Source organism: Drosophila subobscura, chromosome J (assembly GCF_008121235.1).
Source record: "Drosophila subobscura isolate 14011-0131.10 chromosome J, UCBerk_Dsub_1.0, whole genome shotgun sequence".
Lineage (NCBI taxonomy): Eukaryota > Metazoa > Arthropoda > Insecta > Diptera > Drosophilidae > Drosophila > Drosophila subobscura.
Window position 1 is genome coordinate 7,038,218 of NC_048532.1, and position 13,354 is coordinate 7,051,571.

The window sequence follows — 13,354 nt, forward strand, 5'->3', positions numbered from 1 at the left end:
CCAGCAGCGCGCTGGACTCTCAATTTTACGTAAAAGACAAAACCGGCAACCGGAAGTGGAAGTGGAAGTGGAAGCGGAACCCTTCGCCGCGGCCTGCCAACGCGTTTAATTTGATGCGCAAACAAAAAGGGGTTTCTTTTAATGGAAAGGACCCTCCAAACCCTGAGTAAATATTTGCCACCAAATTACGTGGAAATTACAGCGAAGGTGCGATAGTTTTTTTTCTGCCATTTAAATTTTCCGTTTTCTCTTTGCCTTTTTCGAAATTAAAATTTCCCTCAAGGATAATAATTCCAGTTAGTTTATTTCTGTGCGATTTTGTTTGCTGTTCGATTTACCCCTGCGTTTGGGAGATGCCGGGCCAACGATAAACAACAGAAAATCAGAAAAACAAACCTCGCACAGAACCAATCAGCCAGCGGAATCCCATGGGTAATTCCCTGCCCTGGCCTTCCATTCCCCACCACTAATCAAGTCGGAAAATCCCAAGCCAAGCACCACAATGAGCACAGAGACAGCAATCCTGCAGCATCAGCTGCTGCGTTCAAATAAAAGATTCATTTCGTTTATGGCCAAATGTGAGGATGTGCGAAAAAGGCACAGGAAAAAATGTCAACAGTTTTTATATGGAAAGGAAACTTTTATGGCATTTTGCATTTTGATTGAAATGAGAAAAGGTGTGGTTGGGCAGAGCAGTGGAAATGTGAGTGCAAGTAGAATTAACAGTTGAAATAGATATTCAAAACAAATGCAGAAAATGGAAGATAAGAGAGGCAGAAGATGGGAGTATCAAGGCTGCAGTAACTGAGATTCCGTTTCTCATCGTAGTTTACCAATTTAAATGTTAATTTCCCAAGGCAACTTTTAGGCTCTCAATCACACATAAAAGTCTATGAAGAATTCCCCAAAAAGCTACCAAAAGTTATCATTTTTTTTCGCTGCAATGTGAAGAGCTAAACCAACTTTGCTTCAGCGATCGTAACAAATAAACATTAGACAGCAGCAACAAAAGCAAAGAGCCAACAATGTTCAACGATTTTGCAGCTTCCAGTGGCCACAAGGCAAAAATTGTCATAAAGTGTGCGGAAAATGCTGTATGAAGAGAGGAAATTCCCCCTTCAATTGCCAGCTGAGCGACTTCATGGAGTGACTATGGGTTGGCTGTCAACTGCACAGCAGGATATACACACCACCCCCAAGCAGTCTGCCCAGCCCTTGCCCTCTCTCTCACTCGCATACTTTCTTTTGGGTTTAGACAATTTACGAGCAGCGCAGTTGCCATATTAAAAGACATAAAACAAACCAAACCGCAAACAAAACAACAAAAAATATAGCAAAAATGAAGGGAAAAATGTATAAAAAATATGTGAGATGCACCGAAACGACTGATGGATGTCCTTGTTTACACATTTCATAAATATAAAGGTTCGGGAAGTCACAGACACGTGTGTCTCCTCCACCTTTAGCTGAGTTTTTAATGCCCCAATCTTGCATTTTATTGCTCGATCCAGCACATCCTTTCGCCCTAAAAGTCCCAGGGTATCGCCCACAAACTTGTTGCCAAAAAATGCTTTTTGTTGATAGATAAACATGTGAGTATGTACAGTGTACATTTTGCTTCTTTAAGTCACGTTGCATGCAACGAGTGGGAAGGGTGCAAATTGTGAAAATATTTTACGCGTGACAGCGGAACGTTTTGTTGCGTTGGGGGAGCCCTTCGTAAGGGAATTTCCCCGGCAAAACAAACAGCACAAAACACAGAGAGAGAGCAGAAAGCAGTGAAAACAAACGGCACAAAACAAACAACAAGCAAACAGAAAACTTTTACGCTGCCAGAAAAGTTCATCATAAAGGCACAAAAATTGTACTTGCAACTCTGCCGGCAAGCGGGGAAATCCTTCAAAAAGTTCTTCCACATTTCATTTGCTGCCTTGCAATTCTCAATGCAATTCTGTGCCATTTAAGGCTTCCAATCCTATCCACAAATATCCTTAAGGAAAGCCAAAGAACTAAGCGAAAAATGGGTTAAAAGAAGGTGCGTGAAAACCACAGGGAAAACTTTTGGGTTTTAACTTATTTTCGCTTCAGATTTGTATCAAAATAATTACTCTTAAAAAAAGTTCTGCCGCCAAAAGTTTTACTATTAAATAATGAAATCTCCGATAAGAAATAATGGAAATAAAAGTCAGGAATAGGTTTGCAAGTGGAAATCAATGGAAAATGTAAAATATTTGAGCAAACAAAGGCCAAGAATGGCTAATGGTGGGCAAGTGCCTGCGAGTACAGGTTGCATTCCCTGGGTAACAATTTCACTTGGAACTTTTTCTCTTTTTTTTGTGGTTGCTACAAATCCACTTTCAAGGCAAGGCCCTCGAAGCCAAGCGATAAGCAAGCCGTAACTGTAAAACACCATCCGCAACAACTTCAATTTGTTAAACCCTATGCAAATCACATTCACTCGCCCCCAGCACACACACTCCCATGTAGGTCTCTCCTGGTTGAACAGGAAAATGCATGGAGCTAGTAAGGCAACAAGAGCAGGAGGAGCAGCAGCTAGTCAGTTGTGCATACACTCAGAAAAAAGAAGGGGTATACAGTCCTGAAGTAGATATTTTTTGCAGGGCAGAAAAGAGGGAAACCATCTGCAGTGTCAAGGAAATAAATTAAGTAAATGATTCAATAAATAATACAAATGAAATCTATATAAATATCTGTTTATTTCTTGCATTTAAACCCTATATTTTCTCCGAGTACATGCAACATACAACATAACTTTTTGTCTGCTTCGAATGGGCATTAGAAGTGCATTTCTATTCAGCAGGGAATGAAACGAAGAAGCAGCCCAGTACTGAGAGTGAGAGTTGGGAGGGGTAGCGACCATAATGGCTATTGAAAGCGACTGATGGGCTACTTCTAGTGTTGCACCTGCTTTGGCAGCACTTGCACGTGCACCACATTCTGTTAACCAAATGCCATGCAACGCTCGCTCACACTCTGCCACTGCCACATTCATTCACTTATGCATATATGCGAGGAGTGGCAAAACACAGTTAACTGTATTTTACATTTGGCTAACAACATTCGTAGTGGTCCGTCCCTTGCCTGCTGGAAAATGGCAAGCGGAAATTGTCCATATTTCACTTAACATCAGCGATGAAATGGCAAAATGGCAGCACGGGGAGCCGGCCCGGGTGCCACAGTTGACACAGGAAGCAAGATAGCAAACGGAAATGGATTAGAACGAACAGCTAATGCTCTACCTCTGAGCTTTTACCACGCCTCTTGCAAATTTTGCTATAAATTAAATGATTCTTCGATGCTTCAATTAATATTTGAATATTCTTTGCCAAAAGTTACCGCCACAAATCGAACCCATGGCAAATTTTAGTCGCAAAATTCTTGCCACTTCCCGCATGCCCCAACGCTGGCTGGGGAGGGTGGGGGAAGAGCTACCTGCAAATATTTGTAAAATCAAATGGCGGGGACTGGCTCGATGTGTGTGTGTGTGCCCTTGTGCATGTGTGCATGTGTGTGTGTGCTCTGGGCTTATAAAATGTTAACTGTAAATAAATTATTAGCGCGCACGGTCTTCCCGGCCATACAGTCAGGGGGGGTGAGTGATGGGGTGCCATTTGCTTCCGTTTTTGCCCAGCTACAGTGAAGCCTGGCTAACGAGACAATTACCACTGGGATGGGATCTGTGTTCTGGGTACTGGGTACTGGGGGTCTCCCTTGCACGTTCCTCTGCTGCCCTCTGGGGTCCAAGTCTGGTGTGTGCCGCTCGCCCTGCTCCCCCAGCATGCTGGTTCAACATCCAACTTTGAATGGCTTTACACACAGATGGAGTGCTCGAATGTGTGCCAACACACACCCACACATACTCACACACATGGCGGAGCAAAAACTATAGCATACATTTCAGCGCTGCCTGCGCCTGCCTGCTCCTCCCTAGGCTTAGAGGCGAGCAGAGCGTACAAAGAGGGTAGAAGGGAGAGGGGAATGCTGCCAGTAGGCAGTAGGACGACGCTGGGCGTGGCTGCGTAGACAACGTGTTAAGCTTCAGTGGTTTGCCATTGCAAATGGGACACATTAGCAATGTAGCATGTTCCGAGGAGCATGGCGCAGGGCAAAATGGTATTTGTGCGGGCCTCCTCGCCCTCAGAAACCATCATTCAGCCGCTAGACCACCACCCCCCAGCCCGGACAAACCCACTGGCATGTGCCAAATGTGTCAGCAGCAGTTTGATGGCGCTCAGTTAGCCAACGGGGATGGGTGGGGTGGAGTGGTGGGGATATGTATGGTTGGTGGCTGCAAGGTGCTTTTGGTAGATTGCGACGTCTAATTGTACTCGGTTTAAGCCGGCTTCCGGCACTCCCGCGGCACTCCCCACAAGTACACAAGAGATGAATCCTGGTATTTATTTGGTATTTTGGAGTATTTTTCAGTATTTTAGTAGTAATTTAGTATTTTTTCGATTTTTTTGTGAAATCAAGATTCTTGTAGATTTTTGAGTATTTTTTGTACAATTATTTGCATTACAAAAAGTAAGAAAATGTGGAAAGAAAATACTTGAAATTGTTGCAGAAAGCATTAACATAAACTTAAATAAATTACACAAAAGTAGACGAAATTAGCCAAAGCAAAAGGAAATGATTAAAAATGTGCAACAGAAAGATGCTTAATTGTGGAATGCACAAAGAGAACAAAAAGACAAGAAGGAAACAAAATCCAAACTTAAATTCTGTTAGAAACCACATAAAAAACTTCAAGAACAAATACTTCTCTCAAGGCTTTTCTGGGGGTTTATACAAATTATAGCAGCAATTCATGTAACCAATCTTTCGCCTCCAAAAACATGTCCTTAAAACAATTTTATTTAATTTGTGTTAAGGCCGAAATGTTCCAAAATATATTTACTGATACTCTTACATCAATTTTCTGTTCATGTGTTGATCAATTGATGTTCTGATTGCTGTTGCTGTTGCTTACCGAAAGATTTATAGTGTGTGTATTGTGTGTGTGCTGTGTGTACCTCCTTCTGTCTGTATATAGAAACAAATCAAACAATTAAAACAAATATCCATCCAAACCCAAACGAATCAACAGCTGAAAGGCTGCAGTTACTCGTTGGGACATGCCAACTGGTACAGAAATTGCACCAAAGTTCGTGTGGGACGCCCCGTCATTTGGCCCGCTCGCAGATATGGAATCAGTCCATAGGTGGTCATCAGGCCAGTGCCATAGGTGTCGAGATGGGCCCAGTCGGCGCAGGGCACCAGCTCGTTGAGCACTGCGGCCGCCAGGCAGGACGAGGCATGGCCATTGCCATCGTTGGATAAATCGAAGCTCCTGTGATTGGCCACGCGGCGCTTGTAGAAATCCCACAGAGGAAAGCGCCACAAGCGATCCCCGGTGAGGGATCCAGCCTTCTGGAACTGCTTCCACACGTAGTGCGAGTTGGACCAGATGCCCGTGGCGCCTCCGCCCACCGCTTTCTTCACACCTTTGCACATCGATCCAATGTCCACGACCAAGCGGGGCTTGTAGGTCTGCTGGCCATAGATCAGGGGATCCGCGAGCACCACCACTCCAGTCCGATCGATGTTCCGCACGGACATTGTCTTGGCATTCAGGAGGGTCACCACATCCCCCGGCTTCACGGACATGCCCGAGGGCAGGTTCTCGCACAGCGGCAAGATGGCCGTAATGTTGATTGGGAGCGACAAAGCGGCAGCCGCTCGCATGGTGGCCAGGATGGAGGCGGCGCCATTCAGATCCCCACGAAACTCGTCCATGCCCTTGCAGGGACGCAGATTGATTCCGCCAGAGTTGAAGGTGATTCCCTGGCCCACCAGCAGGACGGGCTTGTCCTCGGGCGAGGTGCCGCAGTAGGCGAGCTCCAGGACGATGGGCGGCTCGCAGCTGCCCTTGGCAATCGTGAGGAAGGAGTGCAGCCGCTGCTGCTCGATCCACTCCATGGTACGCACCTCCACGGTGATGCCGCAGGGGCAGAGCGTGTCCACGGCCACCTGGGCGAAGATTGTGGGCGTCATGCAGTTCGCTGGAGACTCGGCGATGCGGCGTGAAATGTTCTGGGCCTCCGCTTTGAAGAGGCCGCGCATCCAAGAGTCAGTGTCCGGGGAGCCAAAGAGCTCCATCTTGGGCTGTGTGGAGCGATACTTCTTGGAGAGATTCTCCTCGAAGCGCCATGTGGCCAGGGATGCGCCCTCAGCTGCCTGCTCCGGGTAGTCCATGTTGTCCACATGGATCTCGATGCATTCGATGGCCTGCAGGGAGCGGGCACCAATGCCGGCGGCCACGCGGACATTCTCCATGCCCTCGTCGATCATCTCGAGCTCGTTGAAGCCGATTCCCTCCAGCCCCACACCGACCACGCACACCGACCGGAACTCCTCATCAATATTGTTGAAGACCTTTCCGCGTCCCAAACGCGTCCCCGCGTCTTCGTCTCGCAAATAAGTTCCGAGAGTTTCCCATGCAGACGATCATCGAACTTCTCCCCCGCTGGCGTCAGACGTGGCCCCTTGCCCGCCTCCTTCTCGTACAGCCCCAAAACGAGGCCCTTGCCGCCCTTATGGGCGTCGGCACAGGCAATCGCTGCCATGCGTCGCTGGCTAACAGCACGAAGAGAGTTCCTGGCCAGGGCCATCGAGCCGGCCATTTGCAGCATCTTCGAATTCATATTTGTATTTTGTCAATGTTTTCTGTTGGGAAAGAGAATAAAGATTATTTATGGCAGAGTTAAAAAAATATAAAAAATATGAATACGAACTGAGTTGAGCGACAGCTGAATGATTTATGTACTATGTGTGGGTTTTGGTGTCAACAGAAACGAGAATAAAAAGTACTAGATTGATTAGAGGTGTAGGAAGCAGGAATTTATGTACATGCCCATTGTCAGGGTATTTGCTAGATATATAAATAGATTTTTACTTTTTAAATATGGAAAAGAATCTTGATTAATGGAAAAAAAAATTTGCTTCACTATCATTCGTTGCTGGATTTTTAGAACTTTTTTCTTTTTGACAACTCGTGAGTCTATTCGTCTGATTGGGAGTGTATGTATGTACATATGTACATATGAATGTATGTATGTATGAATCAGTCGCAAAACAATTCTTTGCGTGCAAGACTGTTAAATAAATGTAGTTATTGTAGATATGAATGAACCTAAGAACCACAAAGATATGTACATATATTATTGCGCGTGTGAAAGTGCAGCCAGAAAGACTCTTCACTAATTTCCAAGGGGTTTCGTTTAGAGTTGAGACACAAAAAACTGCTCAAAAAAGGTCCATTAAATGTCCTCCTATTTCACTGCTAACAGTGCTCTAGAATATTGTGCATACATGTAGTACAGAAATTAGAAAATAAACTTACCAGCCAGTCAAAACGATGCACCTAATAAAGGGTATTGGAAACCCCAGTGATCCTGAAAGTTCTGCTGCTACTTCGCTGCAAAAAAGTTTCTACAATTCACAATAAATTGAGATAAATTTAAAATATATAAAATATACTACTGACTGCCAACATCAGTAGATATGTATTGAAACTGATGGGAACTCATATGAAGCGCTTGCTGGGTTTGTTTTTTGTGTGAATTAATATAGAAAATGCCATCTGATGGGAATAGGAGTTAGGAGTTAGGGGTTAGGAGTTGGAGTTAACTTTTCTTGTACAATATTTATAAGATGATTAATCTCTACGTAAATCTATGTACAAGCTGTATCCAACCCTCCCCACCCTCGAACTACTATGCAGCCGTTATATCTCGGTCACTCTGACAGGAGCGTCCACTGTCCACTCTCACTGTGATAACAGTGCAATAAACACACACATTTTATTTCACGTTTTACTTCCTTAGTAAATACACTGGAGGGTGTAGAAACACCCGGTTTCCATTTGCTACAATGCTCTTCTAAAAATACTTTCCCATAAATAATGTAATTTTTCTCCTTCTGTCTACTGTCGTTTCAGCTAACGGGAACACAAAAAGAAAAAAAAAGATATGAAGCCGCATCAGAATCCCTTAATAAACTGTTAGAATCCACTCCCCAGTGGGATTCACCGTTAGGAGATCACGCGCGTACACTAGCTAGCCGGCATTTGTATTGGTGACACGTTCCACTGTGCGCCCCCAGAGCAGAAAGCAGTGGCAGCGACACAAATAACTGTGCTTCCCTACAACCAACCCTAAAATCTCGACTCGAATTCAATTAGGTGCCAAAGAAACAGGCGGAGCATGGAATGGAATCCCACGTCACACACATGTATAATATAAGAGTGTGTTGATTGTGTACAAGTATTTCTGTGTTGGTGCGTGAAGAACGAGAAAGAGCAACAACTGTTACACAAATTTTAATATTTTTAAGCGAAAAAAACGATAAACAATACAACAAAATGTCTGCGCCGGCAGTTGAAGTGAATGCAAGTGTTCCGGTAGGGGAATTTCATCAAAGACAGGTAAGCAAATCAATAAATCAGTTCATTTTCTATAAAACCAACCAGAAATTAAAACGGCGCGCGTGATGATGGCAAAACTCCCGTCACACTAACACTGCAAGCACTGAAGTGTAGACGATCGATAGACGACGCATTAAATACCCTTGTTGGTCGATCGCGCCCAAGCCAGCCCAAATGATATAACACGGTGATCTGTTTTAGTTTTCCTTTAGCTTAGCTTCATAGTACATATGTGCAAAGTTTTTAGCCAATACATACATATGTAAGCATAACTGAAACTAAGTAACACCCATTAAAGAGTCTGTGAATATTCTGTGCAAAATTCATGGAATCAGGCATACCCTCAAAAAGGGTAAAACAAGTGTGGATGCCGAGAATCGCGGAAACTGTAACTGTTTGCAATCGTATTCTTTGCGTCGCTCTCACATACACACACAAAGAAGCAAAGAGTAACAGAAGCACTCAACAGGCGTGAGTCGCGCTTCACATACCCTTCCTGATCCATCGAACGACACTCCCACGATAATCCGATTTTAATTTTCCACTTACGAAACGCAATTGGAGCTTTTAGTTTTATAAAGGTTTGGACTTGGAAATATTGTGGGAAAACCAACGGTTGTACCCATTCTCACCTCTCTGTGTCGCAGTAGCTGGGCAAACTAAGCAAACTCTTCTGCAGGGTATCAAAAGCAGTGTTCATTCTGTCCTCCTCGCGCTCGCAGTTATTTTCGCTGTTGCCTCCCACACTGACATAGACTTTGTGGCGCGACCGCGCTGCTCTCACCAGTTTTCTTTGCCGTGCGCATCTGTTCCTTTCTGCCGTTCCATCCTCCTCTTATTTCTTATTCTTTTTCGGCGCAAACGGTTCAGTTTCAGAGTGCGCGTCGCAGTCATTTTTTTCTTCCGTGAAGTCAACATTTTTCGTTTTTCGTTGTCTTTTATTTAAAACGAATTGGATTTTATTTTCTGTTCATTGTGTTGTTCGTGTTTATTTATTGCCAAAACCGTTTTAATTAATACTGTGCAATGGAAAGTGACTGGCCAACGGAGTTTCTGGAGACGCCGCCAGCAAGTTTGATCGCGGGAAATTGGAGAGGATTCTACCGCCGCTGCGAGCTGAATAGCGAATTGAACGACGAGTGGAACATTCTGGAGGAGGATATTTGGGTGCGATTTTATTTATTAATTATTTATTTGCATTTTCTTTTTATATGCGTCATATTTGCGGCATTTACTGTTCTTTTTGTTTGTGTGTGTGTGTGCTTTTTCTGCAACCTGTTGCATTGAGTTGAGAGCTTTTAAGTTGCATCCTGTTGCCAGGAGTATCCGCTAGATGGCGCTGGTTGAGCCTGACCGCCAGACGGCGCTGATTAAAGGACGCTGTGCTTTCCGAGGTGAAAAGCTCTCGTGAGGATACAAGTACGGCGAATTCAGTTTGAATTTATGCGCCAAAGGAAAAATGAATTTCGGAGATAATTCTCACTAGTTTAAATTCCATCAAATTTTAGTAGGTACATAGATACATATGTACATGTGTATATTTATCCGCATCCTTTGCTAATTTCGCCACTGCAGGGAGTTGGGGAGTAATCCACTCAAGCACTCCCCCAGCTGAATGTTTCACGGACTAGGCCGCCTTTTATTGACTGCTGCCGCAGTTCCAAAGATTGGTTGCCAGGGGCAAAGTGCAAATCTCTCCTACCAGAGCAGACATTAACAGACAGTGGCGCAAAACCAAATGCAAACATGGGTTGGAGCTCGTCCACCATCAAAAATCAACAGCAGGCAGCCGCAGCTTTTGGTTGTTCCAACAACAACAATTACAGAAACAATGCACACACGAACACACACACACACGCGTCCGTCCGTCGCGAACATGAAAGAACATGCGCTGCGAAATGGGTTTTTGGCAAAAGTGAATTTCGTTGGCCATTAATGAGGCCAACTTTTGAGCTAATGCCGGCAACTGAAACTCCCAACAAAAACGCGCCACACACACACAGAAAACATCGAAAACTAGCAGCAAAAAGCACTTCAAAAAAAACCAAAAAATTGTGTGGATAATTGGATAAGCAGGAGAACCATCGACCAAGAGCAACTACAATGCATCCTTTTCCACTAAAAGCACAACAGGGGGGAGGATACTTTTTTGGCTGCCGTCCGAAATTCAATTAACGTTACCCCAGAATTTGCACACTTTTTGGTATGGGGCAGGCACCTGTGCCGTGTGTGGTTGTGGCAGGGCATTGAACAAAGTTATTAGCTGGCTGGGATTTAAACATATTGTTTGGAGGAGCAGCCTTTAAAGTGTAAATCCCCCGTTTTAATTAGAAAGCTGATCTGAAACTCTAATGCAACTCCTAAAAATCATAGAAAATGGACACGAAATCATGAAACAGAGCACAAATTGCCCATCGAAGTAGCAGCCAAAAAACCAAATGAACTTCTTACCTCATCAGGCCAAAGTACTCTACCAAAATGTGTGGCAAGAAGAGGTAGACCATCATGGTTATTACCCGCCCCGATCTACCCCTTATATAAGCCTCGTCTGCCCGTACTTAGTAGACTCCAACTCGGTCTTTGGCCGTTGGCCAAAATGTCAATTCCATTTCGCTCATCACCATCCTTCGGTTTTTGTGTTGCTGTTTTTCTTTTCTTTCTTTTGTATTATTTGTGTGTCTGATTCGTCGAACTGGCAGTTGTTTCCACAGCGAAACTGCGGAAATTATCATAGGAAAAAAGAGCAATAGATGGATAGATAGCTGGGTGGATGGAAAGATGGATATGTTTGGTGCTGGTGGGTCAAGTGAATGAGTGAAAGAGAGAGAGAGTGAGAGATCCAATGGAAATGTGTATCTTGGAAATGGTTGGAAAAACTTATAAATTTTCTTTGGCTTGCAGCAAAAGGCAATCAAGATTTTACTCTTACTTGAGTATGGTTGGGGGTTGGGGTATGTGGAAGGACGATGTACAGCCTCTGAAATGGAGGCAGACATGCATGGCGGCATTTCCGGTTGCTTGGCACCATTAGTGCAGCTTTCCACGCCCCCTACTGCCACGGTACTCCCTCCTTGTCCACTTCTTGTGGTAGTGCTCTGCTCTCCCTTTTCCATCTTTGGCTTTTTGTTGAGATAAGCAGTTTTGCCATTTGTCCGTGCAACTTTTTCGGAGGAAAACCTCTAGAAGTAAAAACTTGTTTTTTTCCCCTCTTCCACGAAGGTGGTTGTGAGGGGTGTAGTGCAGGGGGGAGGGTGGCGGCGCATTTGACATGTGTTTGCTGCAGGAAACTGCATCCTCTCGCTCGCTCGCTCGCCCTCTCCCTTGGGGCTTTACTTGCCAAGTTTTTCGGCGTCTCTAAGCCCTGTCCGTGTCCGTGCCCATGTCCGTGTCCCTGAGTGTCTTAGCCTGTGTGTTGGCCAAAAGTATATTCATTATTTTGTTTTCATTTTCTGCGGCAGAGCCGAGCAAAAGTTTCCAATTGAATTTTATTGCTGCTCTTTGGAATTTAGTCAAAAAATAATATGGTGTTTTTTTGTATCTGCTTGAAATAGATTTTTATGCGGCCATTGCCAAGACAAAATGCATTTTTGGGTATGGTAGGGCCTCCCCCTCTCAGGGTTTAATGGAGTGACGCACATTATTTGATGGACTGTTCATCGTTTTGCATTGAATCAATTGAATTTTTGATATTTTTTGAAAGCTTTCTTCGATTCCTATTGAATGCAAAAATCTTTTGAATTAAATTGTTTTTACACTCAAAATATTTATTAATAAATAACATTGAAAATGCATTTCCTGGCTCCCTTTTTCTTTCTTTAATTTCTTTAATTCATCTTTAATTATATTAATAAAAGTAAAGGGGATCTAGTAGCTGCAACATTAATTCTTTGTTTTCCTATCTCTCATCTGCTAGAAAGAGATGCAAAGAGCGGCATTCCGCCACTCGCTTGCTCTTTTACCGTAATTTCCCGTACCCAAAACCACACGCGCCCCATATTCATGTGTCCTCTTTGTTTCTACTTTGGCCCCATATTCATCTTTTCTCTTTGTTGCTACTCCTTTTTACACAAATGCAGAAATATTTCATTACGCAAATCGTGAAAGAGTGAGCAAGAGGGAGGGAGGCGCAAAGCAAAGGCAAAAGGAGACAAACCGCAGACACACACTCAGAGATACAGAAAGCAAAAACAAAACGCAACAAAATGTAACCAAATGAGTGAAAAGAGTGTATGATGAATGTGGTGCGGGGCGGAGAGCAAGCAGCGAGCTGCAACTAAAATCTGGAAAATCCTTTACCCATTCTAGCCTAGCGCTGCTTTCCACAAACTTTCCATCTCTCTTTCACTATCACTCTTTTGATCCACCCAGCTTCACACTCCCGTTTCTCTCGCTCTTTTCGCACTTTCGTATCTCCCGCTCCTTCCCCACTGTCGCTTCTCTCTCTTCCCACACTGCTTGCACCTTGATGCTGTGCTGCTGTTTCGCTCTCAAGTTCTACTCTACCGCTCGCGCTCTACCTTTCTGCCCCTCTCCCACTCCACACACACACATTTGTCTGACTTGCTCTTTGCTAATGGCCTGATGACGCATCATCGCTGGCGTATCCGTCCCATGGGCGCCCCTGTCTGAGCGCCGCTCACAAATTATAATTGAGTGCAGGGCGAGCGCATTGAACTCCTACACAGTGTTGCCAATATTGTTGAGTTAAATATAGTAAAATAATATTTAACAGAAGAGAAGATTTTTTGAAAGTTACAAAAAATGTATTATGGTTCAAATTGTAATTTTTTATTTATACAAAACAAATCTGAAACCCGTTGTCCGCTGCTTTCTGTTTTTTCCCGTCATTTGTCTTAGAAAAAAGCTAGA

The 13,354-nt window shown here is 44.1% G+C and overlaps 1 protein-coding gene and 1 pseudogene across 35 annotated transcripts in view; one reads left to right on the forward strand and one right to left on the reverse strand.

Annotated features, from left to right (window-relative positions):
- Positions 1-4,881: 4,881 nt before the first annotated feature.
- LOC117895379 lies at positions 4,882-6,712 on the reverse strand (annotated as a pseudogene).
- A 1,515-nt stretch (positions 6,713-8,227) lies between these two features.
- LOC117895375 (ecdysone-induced protein 74EF) overlaps positions 8,228-13,354 on the forward strand; it is a 94,118-nt gene continuing 88,991 nt past the window's right edge. For 6 of the 35 annotated variants that reach the window (XR_004648917.1, XR_004648918.1, XM_034802973.1 and 3 more), the window contains exon 1: positions 8,236-8,485. Coding sequence is in view for 31 of the 35 variants with exons in the window: in XM_034802973.1 (XP_034658864.1) it covers positions 8,423-8,485 (63 nt within the window). In the remaining 4 variants the exon portion in view is untranslated. Of the gene's footprint in view, positions 8,486-13,354 lie in introns of all 35 variants that reach the window. The other 29 variants (XM_034802970.1, XM_034802975.1, XM_034802971.1 and 26 more) reach the window with 11 other exon arrangements.